The sequence below is a fragment of the Triturus cristatus genome, chromosome 1_1 (genome assembly GCF_964204655.1).
Source record: "Triturus cristatus chromosome 1_1, aTriCri1.1, whole genome shotgun sequence".
Taxonomy (NCBI): domain Eukaryota; kingdom Metazoa; phylum Chordata; class Amphibia; order Caudata; family Salamandridae; genus Triturus; species Triturus cristatus.
The window spans coordinates 12,335,791-12,358,249 of NC_140579.1; the positions used below are offsets into that span (position 1 = coordinate 12,335,791).

Genomic DNA, 22,459 nt, shown 5'->3' on the forward strand with positions numbered 1-22,459 from the left:
TGATGACATAGTTCTGTGTGCATCGAAGCCAGAGCTCTGTGTTCCACAGCTTGAGACGCATTCCAGAGATTCTGGGAGTCTGTCAGGGTATCTAATCAATAAGAGAAGACTGAGATTATGACATGGGCTAAAGACAGGGTCGGGCTTCAAACCAGAAACCAGATTAGGAATCATGGGAGCATCGTAACTCAGAGTTTGGAGGAAATATCTATAAAACTTAACTAAGGTATCCCACTGTCAATTAGGAAAAAATCGATGCTGATATGACAAATGATACGTTTATTTATGTGAACAAAATCACGTCCTTGTTAACAAATTCACCCAATGTGAACGCCGCATCAACCCGACTCGCATATACGTAGCCTGGCAAGCACTGAGACCGAGGCCCAAGGTTACTGATTGACAGGCCACAGGTGAAGTGGCACGTAGCCGGCAGACAAATGCATGAACGGGGAATCCGAGATCAATCTCACAGATTAGTGAAGAGACACTACAATTGTTAAGGGAGGTTGGCCCAAATAAAGCGAGCATGGCTGGAGGGGGCACGCGTGCTCCAAAAACACCATAAAGTCAGATGCCACATGAGTTAGGGACATAGAGCAAATTAGAACACAGCACACGCAGTGATCACGTGCTCCCTGTGGCAGACATCTGGACACTTTAACCACTGGCCGCGTTTTGTCCTTGCAAGGTCGAGGCCCACCTGGATTATCAATTAAAATTAATGTATGAATCTAGAGGGAGCAACTTACATTCCTCTCCCCACAAGGATCTCTAGAAACCTTTTATTGCCTATAATGAATTGTATATAGGAACGCTACAGATTGATTGTAATTTCAGACACTCCTCCGACCCTGTGTCTGTAACTGTTCTCCCAGCAGCTATGTTTAATTAAATAAACTGTTCCTGTGTTGCCAAAGGCTTTTCAAAGGTATTTTATGTTCAAGCCACACCGTGATAAAGATGCTCGCCTTACAAGATGGAGGGAAAATCTGCCCCTCGGTATCTATGGGAGGGTGAACACCATTAAGAAGCTGGTTCTTCCGAAGGTGATCGTCTTGTTTAACACTAAACCACTTCCTTTACACAAAAAGCTTTTGCAGAAATTGCAAGGGAGGGTCATCAGCTTTATATGAGCATCCAAAGGAGCCAGGATCGCACGAAAGAAGCTCCGGAGGAGACTGAAGCAAGGGAGGGTCGGCAGCTTTATATGGGCATCGAGGGGAGCCAGGATCTCATGAAAGGAGCTCCGGAGGAGACTGAAGCAAGGGAGGGTTGGCAGCTTCATATGGGCGTCCAGGGGAGCCAGGATCTCATGAAAGGAGCTCCAAAGGAGACTGAATCAAGGGAGGGTCGGCAGCTTTATATGGGCATCCAGGGGAGCCAGGATCTCATGAAAGAAGCTCCGGAGGAGACTGAAGCAAGGGAGGGTCGGCAGCTTTATATGGGCGTCCAGGGGAGCCAGGATCTCATGAAAGAAGCCCCGGAGGAAACCGAAGCAAGGGAGGGTCGGCAGCTTCATATGGGCATCGAGGGGAGCCAGGATCTCATGAAAGAAGCTCCGGAGGAGACTGAAGCAAGGGAGGGTCGGCAGCTTTATATGGGCATCCAGGGGAGCCAGGATCTCATGAAAGAAGCTCCGGAGGAGACTGAAGCAAGGGAGGGTCGGCAGCTTTATATGGGCGTCCAGGGGAGCCAGGATCTCATGAAAGAAGCCCCGGAGGAAACCGAAGCAAGGGAGGGTCGGCAGCTTCATACGGGCATCGAGGGGAGCCAGGATCTCATGAAAGGAGGAGGACACTGGAGCAAGGGAGGGTCGTTAGCTTTATATGGGCATCCAGGGGAGCCAGGATCTCATGAAAGAAGGAGACAGAAGCAAGGGAGGGTCAGGAGCTTCATATGGGCATCCAGGGGAGCCAGGATCTCACGAAAGAAGCCCCGGAGGACACTGATGCAAGAGAGGGTCAGCAGCTTTATATGGGCATCGAGGGGAGCCAGGATCTCATGAAAGAAGCCCTGGAGGAGACTGAAGCAAGGGAGGGTCGGCAGCTTTATATAGACATTCAGGGAAGCCAGGATCTCATGAAAGAAGCTCCGGAGGAGACTGAAGCAAGGGAGGGTCGGCAGCTTTATATGGACATTCAGGGAAGCCAGGATCTCATGAAAGAAGCTCCGGAGGAGACTGAAGCAAGGGAGGGTCGGCAGCTTTATATGGGCATCCAGGGGAGCCAGGATCTCATGAAAGAAGGAGACAGAAGCAAGGGAGGGTCAGGAGCTTCATATGGGCATCCAGGGGAGCCAGGATCTCACGAAAGAAGCCCCGGAGGACACTGATGCAAGAGAGGGTCAGCAGCTTTATATGGGCATCGAGGGGAGCCAGGATCTCATGAAAGAAGCCCTGGAGGAGACTGAAGCAAGGGAGGGTCGGCAGCTTTATATAGACATTCAGGGAAGCCAGGATCTCATGAAAGAAGCTCCGGAGGAGACTGAAGCAAGGGAGGGTCGGCAGCTTTATATGGACATTCAGGGAAGCCAGGATCTCATGAAAGAAGCTCCAGAGGAGACTGAAGCAAGGGGGGGTCGGCAGCTTTATATGGGCATCCAGGGGAGCCAGGATCTCATGAGAGAAGCTCCGGAGGAGACCGAAGCAAGGGAGGATCGGCAGCTTTATATGGGCATCCAGGGGAGCCAGGATCTCATAAAAAAAGTTGGCTAAGATCACATAGGAACCATTAAAATATTAGAAGTGCGGTGACACAGAGGCGGGTGATATACGCATGTTTGTGGACTGACCTTTATTTGCCTTCTTCTGGGGGTATGTAAGTCAGGCGTTTCAATAAATTATTGGCTGCGAAGTTAAGGTAAGCCCCTGCCTGATCCGATTTGGGATGGACTTGTGCCCGTACTGGGATGAGTTAAACTTGGATCAGGCCTCACTTGATATTTTTTCTGATATCGCCAGCAAGAACGGAAATCTGTAAGAAATCAATTACTCCCGACCCCCCAAAGGTATCAGAATGGCTCAGATCTGTAAGAGATGTCAGTAGACTGGACTTGGAGCGCAAGTCGGCCTCAGTAGATGATTAGTGTCCCTTACTACCTCTGCAGAGAGGAGAAGTCATGTCACTACACGCTGTAACCTCGAGGCACTGTTACTTCTTAGGATTCTTCTTTTCATCTTTGGCTCCGGCATCCATAGGATCTAGCTGTTCATTTAGCCTCTGGTGGATTCATAGAATCAGCATGGCCATTCATTTTATTAATAATAGATAAGATTGGGGGGCGTGGCCAACAAGATGGCCGGGAGGCAGCACTAAAAGAGAGCTTCAGCCCAGACACAGGCATACTCCATCCTCCTGCCGCCCCCTCGACTCTGAAAATCTTGAAATTGATCTCCGGATAGGGCGGCGCCAGGGGGCATGGAAATAGTGACACCCCAGAGCTGTCTGCAACGCGCTGATGCACAAACCGAGGAGAGGCCTACAAGTCACTACCTCTCTGCTGGAGACCAGGTGACCTGCCGAAGCTGTGGGGAGGACCTGGGGAGCTGCCGCAAGGAGGTGAACGGAGTGTGGGCGGTAAAGCGGGATGGCTGATACCATGATAGTGGTGGGGCCGGCCTGCTGACAGAACCTGCAGCCTGTAACGGAGCCCCGGCACGCCTCCCCTCTTGAAGACTGCCTCGCCACAGAGAGACCCCCCAACATGGTGGCTGCATTGATGTACCCCCCTCCTGAGGCCGACCGCAAGAGAGACTGACCGCTGATCCCCTGGACATTGCAGGCACTCCTACACGCCGTGGTGGAGATGAGCCGCGACAACGGTGCGCCCTGGTTGATGCAAGGGGCCCTCGGTAGGATGCTGGGGACGGATCCGGTGGTGGCCCTGGTGGACTCTTGGTGCTTGAGGTGGAGCTTTTCTGTGGACTCCCCCCCTCCAGGTGCTGTGCAGGGGTACGCCTGGAGGGTATAATAAATGTGGCTGCACACACAAGCGAGAGGCTGCCAGCAGTTGTTTATTCGCCCCACCCCGGGATTGAGGGTCGTGCAGAGGAGCGAGAGGAGACTAGCAGTCAGCCTTGGCAGCGTGGAGGTGAACTGGACTGGACGTGAACCCACACTCTTGGTGGCCGGTCCCATTGACTGGTGAGTGGGCTGTGTGACTTGCAACCTGCCATTGACCCTGACATTCTCCTCCTGTAGGATTTTCGCTGGTAACTAGCTCTGAACTAGGAACATGACCTCCACAGTCACATGACTGCCTGGTGCGATCCCTGCGCAGGCATCTGAACACCGGACCCTGGATTTGAATCAGAGCTGTAGGTGACACCAGGAGGTGGGAACTCTGTATCCTCTGTGCTGCTGCACCCCGCTGCTAATCCTGGAGTCCCTCACACAGCTTACCTGTGCAGAATTGGACTGGCACCACTGGTGGCATTCATTCTAGACACACAAGGTGTGGGAGCGACCACAACTGCAGCGCTGCCGCCAGAAATCCTGGAGATATTGAGGGAGAGAAAGTTGCAGGTCCTCAAGGTGGCATGGGTGAGGACAAACTGCGCAGGGGCAGCAAGCAGACAAAGATTGACGAGTTCATGGTACAGGGAGCGGGTAACACCACATCACAGTCTCTTGAAGAGGTGACACAACCTGCAATGGAGCCCTCAGGGGCCCAGATTCTGGCAGCAATTGAAGCCTCAGGCCAAAACCGAAGCCATGGCCATAGACATGAACCTCCTCCGCACCGACCTTCGCACGGTAGCGGAGCGATCAGTGGAAACGGAGACACAGGTCACGGAAGTGCAGGGGGAGATCTCCACATTGAGGGTGACGGTGGCCGCCCAGGCGGTCTGCTTGAATCGATTGGAGGCACGGATGGACTATGTGGAGGGCTGGTCCCGCAGATGTAACCTATGATTTATGGGATTCTCTGAGGGCGCCGAGGGTAATGTCCCAGAGACCTTCATGGAAGACTGGATTAAGACGGCACTCACAAACGTGACACTATTTCTTGTGGTGGAAAGGGCCCACAAGTCATTGGTCCCACCGCCGCAACCAGGAGCTCGACCCCGAAGCATAATAGGGAAATTTCTCAACCACAGAGAACGGGATAAACTACTATGAGGGGTTCGGAGCCATGGAGACCCGATATTTGTAAATAGCAGTATACGAATATTCCCAGACTATACAAGAGCTGTCCCATTTCAATGACAGTCCTTTAGTAGTGTCAAAGAAAAGCTAAAAATGATTGGCTTGAAGTATATGTTGCCTTACCCTGCCAAACTGAAGGTGCGGCGGGATGGACGTTCTCATTTTATCATAATGCCAGAGAACACTTGGGGCTGGCTGGAGGTCCATAGTGCTGAATGTCAGCCTTCGACATCCACGGGACGGGCTCGGGATTCACTGTGGCAGGGAGAAGGCCCCTCGGCTACTCCAAGGAGACAAAGCCAACGTAGACGCTGTTCCAGATCTGCTGCGAGAACGGTGGTGCAATCTGAGGGTACTCTGGACCTAGCAAAACAATGACAGGAGTGAGAAGCAGCCAGGGCCTTAGTTGAGGCAGTTACTTCTGCTGCTTCCTCAAGCACAGAATCGGATCTGTTGGGGACTCACGAACACCCGAGCGAGCAGGTGGTCGAATATGGACACATATTTATGGACCACACTGAAGGTGCATAAGAATGATGCTGTACTTGCCCCTGGTGTGACAGGTATGAGGAGGGCTGGAGGGGGAATGCCACCCAGTAGTACGACGGGACTGATTAGTCTGTTTGTTGAGGCTCCCCCTGGGATACTCAGTCATTGTTGTACGGACTTTAAGTGAGGTGTGATAAGATGAGGTGGTGGCACTGATAGAGAGCCCGGGTCATTCACCCACCATGCGGCCAACCCTCCCTTTTTCCCTGGCTCTATTATACTTTACTTCTTGTTTTTCTCCCATACCTTCTCCTGTTTCTACTTTTCTGTGGTGTGACTGATTACCCGACTACCAGTGTGAGAACCTCAGGGTATTATGGAGCGGAACTGCTGATTGAGCCGCCCCCTGGGGTGAGATCTGACTGTTTTCTGCCCCTTAGATATAATACCAGTTTATATCCAATAGAGGGATTGTACACACACTGTAGTTCAATTGAGACTGTTTTTGGGTGGGTGGGAGTAGCATTACGTGTGGGAGGACACTAGCTAAGTTGAAAGGTGTTTACCCGGGTGGTATAATGGGAGTCGCATATGGTTTTGGGTTATTATCGTTGTTGAAGCATCAGTTGTGTGTCTGAGGCTGGCGGGGGTTTGGGAATGGTGTGGAGAGGTGTGTCTGCGGAGGAGGAGAACGAGGGGGGGTGGGATGTTACGAGATGGGTGAAATTTTAAATTTGCCACATGGAATGTGAGGGGTCTAAACTCCTTCGTGAAACAGTATAGAACACACATCTATATTAGAAGGATTAGAGAGACATATATGTAGGAGACAGAAGCCCAGAAACTCCCAAAAAAATGGAGGGGACAGCTTTACTCATCCACTTATTCATCCTATGCCAGAGAGGTATCCATATGGGTGGCTCGGGGCTCTTGTTTCAGCTGAGTGGCCAGGTTGCGGACGTGACAGGATGTTACATACTCATACATAATGTATTGAATGGCCGGAATATCTGCTTGCTTAAAGCAGTGACAAGAGTAACTTTTTCAAGGCCCTAGAAATGGAATAATATACTCCATCCGGAAATTCACCGGACAACTATTCGTACATTGGCCCTTTTCATTGTATTCCGCTACATATGGAATCACTTCCCTCGTTTCACCTGGGTGACCAGTTTTCATTCTAAACTGGTCTACTTTTATATGTTGTTATTTGCACTTCCCTTTTTACTACTCAGGAGACTTTGCTCTCCTTACAGTGTACTGATTTTTACTTTTCTGCACAATCCTATATTTTCCTCAGCCCAACGGACGAAACACGTGTCAACTGCTTTTGCTCGTATAGACCAGATATTGGCCGTTCCTACTGATATATAAACGGAACATTGTGGAAACTACAAATGGCATAAGATAACTTCACAAAAAAGGGTAAAAAAGTTGATGGAATTCATATTAGGACTCCTTTTTTTTATTGAGTGGATTTCTACGTCTGCTCTAGTACTTATTATTTTGTATAATTGTTGCCAAGGACATTGTCCTAAGCAGGTGAACACCCTCGGTGGCAGGGTGCCTGCCGTACCATGGTGGCACCTCTACCCCACATGAAGATATATTGTGTATGATCCAACATCCCTGACAATAGTGCTGAAAATTGGATCTGCAGTTGTTGTGAGCAGAGCCACCATTTGTGTTTGTATAGTTAGGACATTAGGACTTCGTTTTTGCACAACTCTGAATTGAGGCAAACCCGGGGGGACTTTTCCAGAATGGGCTTGCTTTTTCTGTATGTTCAGGGAACTTTTCTTCAGACTCCAGTTAGGCTTTAAAGATACAAATATGTTTTGTGAGGACAGCAGCTCATTTCTGTGGCAATTATTTCAGGACTCAAAAGAGTTTGCTGAAAACTTGCAGGGATTTCTGAAAATTTAAGAGAGTTTCCGGATGACGCAGGGGAGGTTTCTGAGGACTTAAGATTTGTTTTGAGAATGTAAAGTGATTTTATGAGGATCTGAAAGTTTCTTAACACTTTGTGTGAGCTCAGTAGTGGTGTTTACACACTGCAGCAGTGAGACCTGCTCCTTACACACTGACAGGAGGATAATAAACCAACCTTACCTGCTTAGGGTGCTTCTGACATCCTGAAAAACAGGGAAACAAACACAGTGAAATCAGTTTCCAGAGGAGATGTTAAAGTTTTGGCAGTATTTTTAGGAGTGAAACACTTAACTATCTATGGTTAGAAAACAGTGAATGGGGTCACATGACACAGCACATTCTGGGGTATCGCATGACTAAGCACAAAATGTGATATTCAGAATGTGGTCACAAGATATAACAGAAACTGATCTTCGGAATTGTAATGACATAGCACAGTGTTCTTCTGAATGGAGTCACAAAACACAGCACATTCTGATATTCAGAATGAGCTCACTTGGCACATTGTAGGATGTTCTCAACAGGGTCACATGCATGGGCATCATTTAGGGATTGCCAGGGGTCGCAGCTGTGACTCCTGTCTTGTCCCTTGTGACCCCTGACACTGCTTGTGCAACCTCTGGCTTCACAGGTACCAAATGAGTACCAAGAACACAGAGGCAGCTCGCCCTTATGGGAGCCGTGCTCCACCTTTGTATTTCAAACAATTTTATATTCAACTAATAGTGAATAATAGATTATTAATCACTGTTAGTGTCATAAAAAATGGGGCACGAGGATCTAGAATGAGTATTTCTGTGGCAGATGACAAATAAAAAATGCTTTTAAATGTATGTAGGGTACAAGCTCGGGGATCGGAGTGTGGTTGTGTGTTTGTGAGTGTGTTTGTACGTGTGAGCATGAGTGTGTGTAAGTAACAGCGAGTGTCAGTGACAGGTAGTGTGTGTGAGCCACTAAAAGGGAGTGAGAATAAGTGAAGATGAGTGTCAGTGAGTGTGAGTGAGTCAGAGAGCACGAGTGAAAATGTATGAGTGAGTAAGAGTTGGAGTGAGTGTGAGTGTGAATGTAGGAGAGAGAATGAGTGATACAGAGTTAGAGCAAGTAAGTATGTTGGAGTCAGAGTACGAATGAGTGAGAGTGAGGTAGACTGAGTGAGAATGAATGATTGAGTGTGGTTGAGTAAATGTGAGTGAGAATATGATGTAATGCTTGCTAGTCTGCCATTGGCCCTTACATACTGAAGGTAATTTGTGGCTTATAAAGGGACCTATGGAAAAATTCTACTGCTGGAATACTGGAGGCAATTGTCGGCATGGGCAGGCACCTGTGAAAACCACTGATACTGGCAGACTGGAGGCAATTGTTGGCATAGGGGGTAACTGTGGCAAGATACAGGCACTAGCTCATTGGAGATGCGTCTTGGCATAAGGGAGGAAAACCATGACATAAGGGGGCAACAATCACAAAATTCTAGTCGTGATGTACTAGATGTAATTCCACCCAGGTGCAATTTCTCCATGGATGCGTTGCCCCCCTGTATTTGCTGCCCCCCTGGGCCCTAATATGCATTTAGACAGTTTATATTCCCGGTCGCGGTGCTTAAATTTTAGCGGTGAGCCGGCTGCACATTGCAAGCAGCAGACTTGGGGGCGTGGCATCATTATAGACAGCACCGGAAGATTGTCTGGGTCTAAAGATGTGTAAGTGCGCATGTCAGGATGGATGGATTTCTTCCTATGACCAACCCGGCATGCGCACATAAGGCCTCTCCTACCCGCACAATGTTAGTGAGCCAGGGATCATATACGCAGCGACCCTGGTCTCCAAAGGAGAGCTGACTTTGCCTGCTACAGCCAATCCCCACGCTGCTCTTATGCTGTGAAGCAGCTTCTGGATTGGCTCAAGAGGCGAACAGTAGGCCTAGTCTTGACGGCAGCAGGTTTGTCTCTACAGAAGGACATGGCCAATCACAGCATGGCTTTATTATGGAGCCACGCAGTGATGGGTCATTTTCTATCCCTTGCAGCCTTTCCTTCAGTCGCTCTACTGTTACCGCCTCATCGTCATGCCCAGCCCAGGGAGTAGCAAAGACGAGGGTGAGAAGCGCTGCAAATAAGTAACAGTTATGGTAATAAACTATTTTACAGGATTAATGTTTTCTTAAGATGTTTTACTGAAAATTAACCTGATAAACGGACATAAGAGATACCCGAGAAGATGTTCAGAATATGGTAAAAAACATCATGAAAACGGGCCATGAAATTACAGGGTGTCGAGAGCTAAACAATAGATGAGTGAAAAATAAAATCACAACGGGAAGCCAGATGAGTGAGGCACAAAAATATACATTTTCTGATTGGTAAATGTAGACTTCATCATTTAAGTGTTACCATGCAACCCGGAGACGATCTAAGAAGGCCAACCAGAACTAAAATGGTAATACAGTACGACTTCAGGATGATAATAAGCAAGCGTCCCGTGGCCGTATGTTGGTTCATTACAGTGTCCGGAGATAACTGGAAACGTGAGCATACAGTGTGTTTCGGGGGTTCGTATCCCACCCCTCTTGCAAGATCCCATCTTAGTGTGTGTTGTTGAATTATTAGCTGGACTCTAGATTCTCAGTAGAGTATTCAAGTCTCTAGACCTGCGTTTTTAAATGTTAGAGGCCTGATCATGTAAATTAAAGCAGCGTTTCACAGGGATCTTTTATTTTTAAATACATAAAGTAATCTGAGCCATTCCTGGCCACAAACTGGAGCCAGGAACATTATTTTACATTTCTTTTCATTGAATTTGAATGACTGGGAGGGTGTGGCATAAGGGCCAGAGCTGCTGACTTTGAAGCTGGGGATCCAGGTTCGAGTCTTTGCGTAGCCTCGACATCCTCCGATTCTGGGCAAATGACTTAAGCTCCTATGGACTGTGGCCTATGGACAGCGCCTAAAGACCCTCACTGGAAGCATTATAAATTGTAATGAAATAATGAGATAAATGTGAAATAGGTTCCTGGATCCGGTTTGTGCCGAGGGACCACTTGCAAACGGTACTTTATTAGTGGGTACTAGGGGGGACCCTGGGAACAATGCACCAGTTGCTCGGCCTTTAGTAGCTCACAATGATTTTACTGATCAGAAGTAGCTCCCTCTACAGAAAAGGTTGGAGACCCCTGGTGTACACGGATTACTGGTAGCACCAACGGTCTCATGCAGTAAAAAGTTACCACTGTAGAACGAGCAGGATTTGCAAGAGGGACAGTCGTGCACCTATTCCGCACACGTCCGCTGCCTGCGTCACCCTCCTATAGAGAATTCCAATGTTCTGATGTTATTGTCCAAGTTGCGACATGCTGTGTAAACTACGCATAATATTTACCAGCAGATCATAACAAAAAATACGACGTATCCAATGTGAGCAAGTATTGGCCTATGGGGGCATTGCATCAGGAGGAAGCGGGGACCACTTACCTATAAATTAGGAGAAGGTGAACCTGTCTCGGGCCAACAGCTATGGCACTCTGTAACAACTCTGTAACAACAGCAACAGCAAATCCTGCCGTACTTCCGCACCGTCTTCAGTGTTACTGGTGGAAGCAGAAGTTTATATTCTGATTTCAGCTCGGTCGCCAGAATGAAAGGGGACGTTGAAAGACGTTAAAGGCCGTTGAAGGGCATATAGTTTTCAGACCGGAACTGGAAAGTGGGCACGGATGGGTGCAGGCATTTTACAGCTTTCTGGCTTTTCAGAGATGCACAAAGCCCACAATGCCCATGTAAGCAGCTAGTTTTCCCACTCGCATACATGGGAGCAGATTGATATTTGAGCAGTGTTGGTAGGGTGGGCACCAAACTCTGCTCAGCTCGCGGCAGGCAGAGTTTTTGCCAAACTCCGTGCTCCAAGCAGAGCACAGAATGTGGCAAACTGTGCCAAAAAAGCAGAGTTTTCCACCCACTCCTAGAATCAACGTCCCTGGTCACATGACACAGCAGTGGGTGATATGAATGAGTTCACATGACACAGTCTGCTAGTCTAAAACAAGTCACATGACACAATCTGTGATATTCTGAATGTTATCACATGAAGCAGTGCAGTGTAGGATTTACTGAATGAGGCCACATGACAGTCTGTGATATTTTGAATGGGTCACATGACACTGCATTGTCTGTTATATTCTAATCTGTGTCACATGACCCAGCACATGGAGAACTTCACATAATATTATAAATCATGAATGATTTCCACCCGTCAAGGAGACATTTTACAAGACCTACAGGTGATATCACACACACTGAGAACACAGCTAGAGCGGCAAATGGAAACTGGTTTCTTCCTCTGAACACTCTGTATGTCACGCTTTGAATATAGGTATTTGGACCTCTGCAGTGACGTGAGTCATCCTAATGGGGTCTCATACACTATGATCTTTGTTACAATTTAGCGACATTTTGTAATCTATAGCGCTTAGACACCAACGGAGACAGTGCATGATACATGCATGCTGCATATGGGGGTTTGGGTGAGCACAGAGTGTGTCTATTGTGATTTAATGTATGGGGACAGGAGTCCATTTTGGTTCCCCTGTGTGTGAATTGTACATATGATGGAGGATGGCGGGAGCCCGCCAGATAGGGAGGTAGATTGTGGAAACCTTCTTCAGGTCTTTGAAGTGGACCAAACTTTTGTGAATGGAAAGGATTGGGGGGAGACAAATGAGGCTTGGAGGGAATTCGCAGCCAATTCCTGCATTCTTCATCCCCAGAAGAGTTAATGCAGTTCTGTGTAGCAGCCGGGAGGGAAGGCCTCTCTTCTGAGCCTTTGTGTCAGTTTCCTCCGTCAAGGCACACCCAGATCCACTCTCTCTTCCTGCCAAGATTGAGTGACAAAGACTTTAGCCTGACCAGTCCGTGCTAATAAAAAAAATGTCAGAAGTGCCTGAAGCCAGCTCTAGATTTAGAGCTCTCGGATTTTCATCTACATCTAAAAAATCTAGGACAAATACTAGTAAGAAACCCAGGTCACTGCGCCAGGAGTCTCTCTGACCAGAGTCAAGACCCACAAAGCACTGATGGAGATAAATAGCGTTAAATTTTTAGAGAACCATGTAAATTAGAAACAATATGTTTTTTAGGTATAAAAAAGTCAATCTTTACTGGAAAGATATTTTTCTTTTACACATTCTGAATCATATCGACCCTAAAATATCATTGATGGTCATGAATTACTATGATAGTCAGTCAGTGAATCTATATTTCGATGGTTAAAAATCATCATAAAAATACATTTTATAAAATCATGTAATTTACATTTCTGAGCTTCATTGGGATAAAAAAGCAAACACCAAACAAAGCTGATACAATTCATGCAAAAGAGGTGGAATATTATGTTCATAATTGCTTAATCTCTTGTGTTCCTTAACCTTACTGCTACTTTTAAAAAGCTTATTACAGAGCATAAAGTGCGCGTGTCATTTGCTCTTTGGAGTGCGGATTTAGCATGACGGAATTTTCCCTCTCTTAAAATATCAACCAAGAACGTGCGCCGAGGGGTACGATAAAATGGACACAATAATACAAAATGAAGGGTGTCCTGCGGAGACTTATTGTCGCAGCCGCAGGCACCCTTCTGCTCAATAGTTACAGTAAAACCAGATGGATAAGATCAGATATTAGGTAACAAATTGAGCCTAAAACGACACATTAAAAACCTGTCCTGCTGATTATACGTCAGAAATAAATAGGGTTCCATGCCCTCCCCATTCTTGACCAGGCGATAAGCCGCTACTGTGCGCTTTGATTATGCAGGAGCTGCTCTGACAGTTTCCAATTTTTCCAACAGCAGTGTTTTAATTTGTGGTTTCCGGGTCGTAGAAATTGTACACGGATTACTAAAGAGGGTATGCTGGTCTATGGTCTCTAGTGTTGTTTTAACATATTTCAGCCAGGGGATTTGCAACCCCTTATCCCTTTGCAAACAGTCTGTAACAATTTCCCTACTCAGTTCCGCCTCAGGATTGGCCCAAATTCTGAGCCAAGCCATAACCGGCCTAATCTTCACCTGGTCAGTGATGTAGGGAATCCCAAGTTCCGAGTGTGCAATTACCGCTGGGGTAGACTGTGGGATCTTTAGGATTCTCCGGAGAAATTTATCTTCCTCTTGCTGTAAATATTTAGGATCCCTAAAGCCCCACACCTCAGCCCCATACAGTGACTTTGCAGTACTTATTGAGCCATATAAGCTCATTACTTGTTCTGGGGACCAGCGTCCCAACCTGCGAGCAAAATTTAATATTGCACCACTTGAGGAGACCAGTTTAGTACAGCGTTCCTCAATCAGCGAATCAAACTGGATCTTGCCATCAAATAAAAGGCCTAAATAGGGAAAAGTACTTACAGTGCCCATTATGTGGGTCCCTATTTTAAACACACATTTCTTGGTGGGCCTTTTGCCTGCAACCATCACAAATGATTTACTCAGATTCACTGACAGATCTAAATTGTCCAAGAACTTTACAAATCCATCGATGAGCGATTGTAGACTCCGTGGTGTTCGTGCAAGCAGGACCGCGTCATCCGCGTACAGGAGTACCGGAATTTGACGCTTCCCTACTTTGGGACAGTCTACAGTCTGGGCGATAAGGCTTGTCTCTAGATAATTGATGTACAATGAGAACAAAAAGGGAGCGAGAATACACCCTTGCCTTACTCCGATTGTGCATGGAAATGGGTCAGTTCACCCCCCCTCCGCACTAAAGCGGACCCTAGCAGTGGTGTTCCAATGCAACTCTCTCAGAATATTTATGAGGCCCGGGTCTATTCCCAATTTATTCATCATTGCCCACAATTTGTTCCTATTCACGTTATCAAAGGCCGCAGCCAGATCCATATATCCCATGTAAATGGTGCCATTGCTTGCTTTGGTGTACTTAGCCACCAGTAAGTATAGATTTAAACACTGGTCACTAGTCGATTTTCCCGTTCTGAACCCATACTGTGTGTCAGCTATTGTGTGGTGCTCTTCTGTCCAGGTCATAAGACGGTTCAGAACCACCCACCCAAGTATTTTGGCTGAGTCGTCAATTAGCGATATCGGTCTATAGCATTCAGGATTGTCCCTATTCCCTTTCTTGAAGATAGGGACGATTAGTGCAGTGGACCAAGATCGCGGGAGTCCTGATTTAATGGCCGCGTTTAACACCCTCGTCAAAATTGGCGCCCGCAGGTCGATGTTACTTCGGTATAAATCTGGGGGTGTCCCATCGGGCCCTGGAGCTTTGTTCGGTGTCAACCCTTGAATTGCCTTAATGACCTCTGTTAGTGAGAGATCTATTTCTAGACTCCGTGCGCCATCCCAGCCCCCTTCTTGTTTTGTGTCTTTAGAGTGGTTGTAGAGACCCTCAAAATGAGTCACCCATTGTTGAGGGAGGATTTTTGTGCTAATGACCGGGGCACTACTATCCTGGAAACAGGGCCTATTAATGATCCTCCAGACTTCTGTGAAGTCCCTGTTTTCACCTGCCTCTCTTAAATCAGCCCAGACTTCTGCTTGTAGGGTAGCCTTTCTTTCTTTTATCTTAATTTTATAAATTTGTCTACACTTGGCCACTTCAACTTTGTCCCTAGGGTTAGCTTTGAGGCTTGATTTTAGATTTCTTAATGCTCGAGAGCAATTAGTATCGAACCATCTTGGCTGTGTGCCTGTCTTTCTAGGACCTTTTACTTCTAATAATTTATCAGCCAGTGTTGTCAGTTCCCCGAAGGACGCGACTAGATCAACTCCCCCTATCTTAGGGTCTAGGCAGTCTACGACATACTTTTTACCTTTTACAAGTAGTGTTGTGTAAAATTCCTGGCATTAATTATCGCCCACGTTAAACGCCTCCCCTGGTCTGTTGGCCGTAGACTGATATCCACTTGTTTATTCATTTCCAAGTGGCCATTGTAAAGTAATTCTAAAACCAAGGGATTATGGTCACTAAAGGTACTCCATTTAGTACTGGCCTCTATAATACAATGTTTTGCAAAGGGGGATATCAATATGAAATCCATAATGGAGGAGCATCCTCTTCCTTTAAAAGTTGGCACAAGGGTGCCCTCTGGACCCGGGACTATCAAATCAATCGTGTGTGCTAGCGTGTGGGTGCCAATTAATTTCGTTAGTGTTGTTCCCTCAGTGCTATGCTCAAAGTGTGGCCCCTTCGTGACCGGGCAAACGGCCCAGTCTACAGATACCGGTAGCAGGTTTGGGCAGAGGTGGCAATTTAAGTCTCCCATCAGTAACACAATTGGTTCTCCCCCCCCCCTTCCTTTGATCAGCTTCTTGGATGAGTCTAGCATCTAGTTCCTGCAGGACAGCGTTCCTACCATTTATAGGACCTGAATTGTAGATATTGAACAGCTGTACCCTCAGCCCTTGCCCTTGGAATGTTACTGCTTGAAGGGTGTGTGATGTCCAAGATGGTAATGTCCATCTTCCCTTAAGATTAATATCCACGTACAACACTAGCCCTCCCCTCGCCCTTCCTGCTCTACTTTCCTGGGCTGGGACAAAGAAACACTTATAGCCCTCTAAGTGATAGAGATGGAACTTAACCGCCCAGGTCTCCTGTAGAGCTAATATATGAAACCCACGTAGATGGTTTCTCTAATCTACATTTTCAAATTTTCGGGCTAGGCCTGCTATATTCCAGGACATTATATTCCCCCTTCCCCCTAACACCCTCACAACATTTGAACCCTGGGCGTTTAGTCTGACTACATCCCTCCTTACTGGGGTGATCTCCTGTTTCTCCCCGCCCTGCTTTAAAGGGGTTACTGCCAGCCCCTTCGGCTGGTGACTTCCCCGGGGTGCTAGTTCACTGATATCAGTGGACATCCTTCTTTCCATCCCCTCCTGATGCATCTCTAGTTGGGGTAGTCAATCGTTTTCGTCCAGGGACTGTAAGGGGCTGAATCTATTTGTCCACTGTGGGCCACCCTGATTTAATATTGGCAGGCCACTGTGTTCATATTTCCTTGCCCGGTACCCATCTGCTCCTCTGCCCCTTCTTCCCTGTGTGTGAAAGAAGGGGTAAGTGACACAATTTCTGGGATAGAAGTACCCTAGTGGCATGGATCGTATAGTGCTGGTCGCATTCCTATTATGATTGCCCAGTATGTACCCCACTAGGTTCGGGTTCCTAAAGTTTGCAATAATGCAGTTCCCTTCAATATCTTTCCTTCTACTGCCAATCCAATTTGCTCTCCTAACATGTAGGATTTCTCCAGGTTCCTCCCCTTGTAATGGCCTATGTATGTTCAACCAGTTAATGATCTTGTTTTTAAGTTCCATATGTGACTCTTTCTGACCCATCCTTAGTTCAGGTACCCCGGCAAACTCAACAACATAGGGACTTGCTTCAAGAGGTAAATTTACCCGTGGAAGGGGGGGGGGGGGGGGGGGGGCATCTATCCATTCGCTCCCGTCCTGCCTGGTAATTATCTTTCAGGCTATGAGTTGCGAGGTTCCCTGTCTGTGTCTGAGTTGGATTGGGCTGCATCTGGGGTTTATGGGTGTCATAATTCCCACCTTTTTGAATACTTCTTTCCTCAAGGTGAGCTGAGGCTTTGGGCAATGCATGGACTTGTACAATAGAGCATTGCTCATTACTTACACAGTTATTGTTGGCTGGAATTTGCCGTGTTAAGGTGGTCACTGCTTGTGTGGCATTTCCAATGAGATTGGAATTTGTGGACTCCTTCGTCTTGCCCTGTTTTTGCAGTTCATTGGCAATTTTGTCTAACTTACTAACTAGTGGTTTTATTTGGCTAACAATGAAAGCCTCAAGATGTTTTTGGAGGTCGGCAATTACAGGGTTCAACCACCCCGGAGGAATTAAGGGACATGGAGCTTCTATTTCCACAACCTCATCATCTGTTGTATGTGCCTTACCGCCCCCACTGGGCGGTTTCAGTTTTCTGATATGTATATTCTTGGTGCCCCGTTTTTTACTTCTGTTTCTAGTTCTGAATGTTCTATTTTCAACCTTATCGGGGAATGGCCCAGCGTCTGTTATCAGTTGGCCACAAGGGACAGCTTCAGGTGAGACGTCCAGGCTGCCATTATGTGAGGTTTCACAAGAGTTTAAATGTGTGGTTTGTATTGGTGTGGTTTGTATAGGTGTAAGGGGAATATTTGTAGGTGTCATCGATAAGCGCCTCTGTGTGCGCTCAATCTCCCCATTAACAAACCCAATGACCTTCCTTAGCATTAAATCTATTGCAGTTGGTGGCGCAGTGTGTCCTACTGGAGTGTTGGGGTCAAGCCCCATTTTTGTAGGAATGAGTGGTGTGCGTAGTTTCCCCTTGGTAGAGCGCGTTTTGGGTTTGGTAGCCATGGTACAATAATCTGCGCTATTCCCTGCCTCCCAATAAGCTCACAGCGGGGTGATTGGGTGATGCTGGACAACCCTACTTTTATTGACAGTTTAATTCGTTTTAAGCCCCTTACAAGAGGAGTCCGTAGTCCGCTGTACACAGATATTGTGCAATGTCCAAAGTCCTAGGCTGAAAAGTTGTGGCTTAGTAATAAGAACAAAGTTATACAAAAGTACCTGATTGAAAATCCAAGGGGGGTGGCCCAGCCCAGCCTCCTCTGGCCACTGATGGCCACAGAGGGCCCGCCCTTTGCCCGGGCTTAGCCCGCGCGCGGTCCCACGACGCGGGGGCTCTCTCCAAACTTAAGCGCCTCCGGGCGCGGTGTGGGCGGTGGCAGCTTTCCCTGCAAAAGCTCCTGGTAGCTGCAGTCCCCCCTTCGGCCGCGCTGCACTGATGGAAGGTGCTGCAGCGGCAGGAGGACCAACGAAATCACCAGCGGGACACGGGAGTAGAATGCAGCTTGCCAGCTAATGCCCCCAACAGCTGAACCCAGAGCCCCGCTCCACCAGGGCTCTCTCCAAACTTAAGCGCCTCCTTATGTTCAGCTCTTCCCAAAAGCTCTGATGTCACAGAGTATTATATCACAAATGCTGGTCCTCGAGAGCGGTCTCCGAGGTGCAGTCATTTGATGTGAATCAATATAGCAACTACAGCGCACACGGGGTTCACAGTTGTAAACATTGAACCAGGTCCAGAGCCACGATGCCTGACCGCCGCTTCCTCACAGGTGAGGGCAACCTGGAAAGGACCCCTGCAAGCAGAGCTGTAGGCTGCCTATAGAACAGAGGAGCTGTCGGCTGCCTATAGAATAGAGGAGCTGTAGACTGCCTATAGAATAGAGGAGCTGTCGGCTGCCTATAGAACAGAGGAGCTGTCAGCTGCCTATAGAACAGAGGAGCTGTCGGCTGCCTATAGAATAGAGGAGTCTTCTGTTGTAGGGCACTTCTCCCCACATCTGTGTCTTGTCTATTGAAAATCTAAGATAGTAGAATTACTGACTTAGAGGGAAGGAGCAAGCGCAGGACCACTATCATCAGATAACCCAAACATATAGGACAGTTTGAGTTCATCAACAGGTCATGGGCCATCGGCCTCAACTGACACAAGAGGTTCATCACCAGGTCAGGAGTCATCTTCCTGTATTTGTAAGAGAGGCTACATCAAAAGGTCACGGTACAGCATCCTAAAATGAGTCGCGAGGTCCTATCAACGGGTCCAGGTCCATCATTCTAGCAGGGGGCAAGAGTGGTCCTCTCTTGTGAGACGGATGAGCCTCCCCTGGACTGTGGGTCTTATTGGTCCCATTTCATTTCTCATCACTCACCCAAATCTATACGCCAAACTTTTAGCTACACTGGTGATGGTGGGCTTGATTCCCAAATTGGTCACCCAGGGAAACATAGCTTTACTATCTATTATTTTCCTAGAAGTTGAAATGGCATTTGAACGTGTGTTTGGATTAACTGGTAATTTACATGTTTGTACCAACATTGACAGGTCATGGTCATTATAAACTACTTCAACTTAGACTGTTTCAGAACTGGCTGTGGAACCAGAGAGGGATGCTCTCTGCCACCCTCGGAGGGATGCTCTCTGCCACCCTCGGAGGGATGCTCCCTGCCACCCTCGGAGGGATGATCCCTGTCGCCCTCGGAGGGATGCTCTCTGCCACCCTCGGAGGGATGCTCCCCGTGGCCCTCGGAGGGATGCTCTCTGCCACCCTCGGAGGGATGCTCTCTGTCACCCTCGGAGGGATGCTCTCTGCCACCCTCGGAGGGATGCTCTCTGCCACCCTCAGAGGGATGTTCCCCGTCGCCCTCGGAGGGATGCTCTCTGCCACCCTCGGAGGGATGCTCTCTGCCACCCTCGGAGGGATGTTCCCCGTCGCCCTCGGAGGGATGCTCTCTGCCACCCTCGGAGGGATGCTCTCTGCCACCCTCGGAGGGATGATCCCTGTCACCCTCGAAGGGATGCTCCCTGTCGCCCTCGAAGGGATGTTCCCTGTCGCCCTCGGAGGGATGCTCCCTGTCGCCCTCGGAGGGATGTTCCCTGTCGCCCTCAGAGGGATGCTCCCTGTCACCCTCGAAGGGATGCTCCCTGTCGCCCTCGAAGGGATGTTCCCTGTCGCCCTCAGAGGGATGCTCCCTGTCGCCCTCGGAGGGATGTTCCCCGTCGCCCTCGGAGGGATGCTCTCTGCCACCCTCGGAGGGATGTTCCCTGTCGCCCTCGGAGGGATGTTCCCTGTTGCCTTCAGAGGGAGGCTCCTGGTCGCCCTCGGGGGGATTTTCCCTGTTGCCCTCGGAGGGATGCTCCCTGTTGCCCTCGGAGGGATGCTCTCTGCCACCCTCGGAGGGATGTCCCTGTTGCATAACAGTGGGGAGCAGTCTGGCGCTTATGTGCCAGTTGGTCTGTTTGTTTACAAAATGATTGCATGTTGCTTCTTCCACTCTAGTGCCCTATACATGGAGCTATTTCTCAGGAAGCTTCTGGGTTGTAAACGAATCAACCTAACTGAGCAGCGCATCACTATCAAAAGTGACAGATTAAGGAGGTTTACGCCTCTATCCCACCATAAGCCACATTGGTGAGGAATTTGGTTGCTGTTCATGGTTTCATGATAATCTAGTTTGCGGACTTTCATGTCACACACTCTGTAAAATGACCAAGGGTTACTTGTGATATATAATGGTCACTCTTCTTCAAACTAAAGCGTTTTCTGTGGCAATCTTTATCTGGGGCGGAAAAAAAACAGTGAACTTTTCACTACTTATTCCAAATGCCTAGTTATATAGCTGTTCACCCTAACAAAAGATCGGTGAACGCAAACGTAAGTGGCCATCTGTCTCAGGAAAAAAGTAACTGCTTTAGAACAGAAATATTTTCAATTCTCTAAGATGCTGGCTCAGCTTTTTTCACAATTTGCTCCTTCATTTCCATGTTAATTACGGTCACTGGTATTGCCTGGTGTGTTGCATTAACAACGACCTCTACAGCCTCCTCATGTCAACTGATGCCACACCCAACCATCCGCTCACCACACAGAGCACCACAGCCACCATGAACTCCATCCACTCTGGAGCACCCACGGACCCCTGCCCCCACCACCTCTATTCTCAACGCATTCATCAACACAGCCACCTTTACTGATCAATGGAAACATGCAGAGGTCAGACCGCTCCTCGAGATACCCTCCGCCGACCCCAGCAAACTCAAAAACTACCGCCCCATCTCTCTGCTCCCCTTCCCAGCCAAAGTCCCTGAGAAGGGGATCAATCACCAACTCACAGAGCACCTGGAGAGCAGCAATCTGCTGGACACCTCCTGAACTACCTTCCACGTCCACCACGGCACAGAGACTGCCCTGACCACCGATGACAGTAGGTCCCTCCTCAACCGTGGGGAGACAGCGGCTGTGATCCCTCTCAACCTCTCAGCAGCGTTCTCACGACACCCTCATCAAAAGAATCCACCACATCTGGATCCAGGCAGACACCCTCAAATGGATCACATCTTTCCTCACAGGACGAACCCACAAGATCTTCCAACCACCCTCCGCTTCGGAACCCAAGAGCATAATCTGCGGCGTCCTTCACGGCGGCTCGAGTCAGCCCCACCCTGTTCAACACATACATGACGCTTGTGGCCGACATCGTCAGAACCTACGGCCTCAACATCATATCCTACACAGACGATGCCCATCCTCTCGCTCACAGAAAACCCTTCCACCACCAGGGCCATCTCCCACAACTGCATGACGAGCGTCACTGACTGGATGAAGACCATCTGCCTGAAGCTTAACATGGATAAGACGAAAGTGCTGATATTCTGGGAATAACACCTCACTGTGGAACGACACCTGATGGCCCTCCTAACTCAGACGCACACCCACACCGACAGACCACACACGCAACCTCAGCATCACCCTGGACAGCAAACTCACCATGAAAGACCAGATCAATGCAGTCTCCTCCGTCTGATTCCTCACCCTCCACATGCTCCAAAAGATCTTCAGATGGCTCCCCATCAACACCAGGTAAGCGGTCACTCAAGTTCTAGTCACCAGCTGGCTGGGCTACGACAACCCGTTCTACGCAGGACTCATCATCCAACTCCTGAATGGATTCCAGACGATACAGAACTCAACTGCCAGACTCATCCTGGACCTCCCCGGGAGGAACCACATCCCCCCACCCCAGGAACCTCCACTGGCTCCCCATCCGTAAAAGATCCCAATTCAAGATGTTGACCGACGTCTATAAGGCCGTCCACGACCAAAGACCAGCATACATCAACCAATGCCTGAACTTCCACAAACCCTCCAGACACCTGCCCTTCACCTCCCTCTCCCTCACTCCACATCCACCGAAGCAACAGTGGAGGACGTTCCTTCTCCTACCTCACTGCAAAGTCCTGGTACGACCTCGCCTGCACCTCCGAACATCATCCTCTCTCCCTGATTTCAGAAAAGGAATCGAG

At 48.4% G+C, this 22,459-nt stretch overlaps 1 protein-coding gene across 2 annotated transcripts in view; it reads right to left on the reverse strand.

The window, feature by feature from the left end:
* Positions 1–22,459, reverse strand: part of LOC146869128 (E3 ubiquitin-protein ligase TRIM39-like) — an 88,807-nt gene that overhangs the window by 41,913 nt on the left and 24,435 nt on the right. For both annotated transcript variants that reach the window (XM_085626974.1, XM_085626183.1), the window contains one exon: positions 7,752–7,774. In XM_085626974.1, coding sequence (XP_085483100.1) covers positions 7,752–7,774 — 23 coding nt within the window. The remainder of the gene's footprint in view (positions 1–7,751; positions 7,775–22,459) is intronic.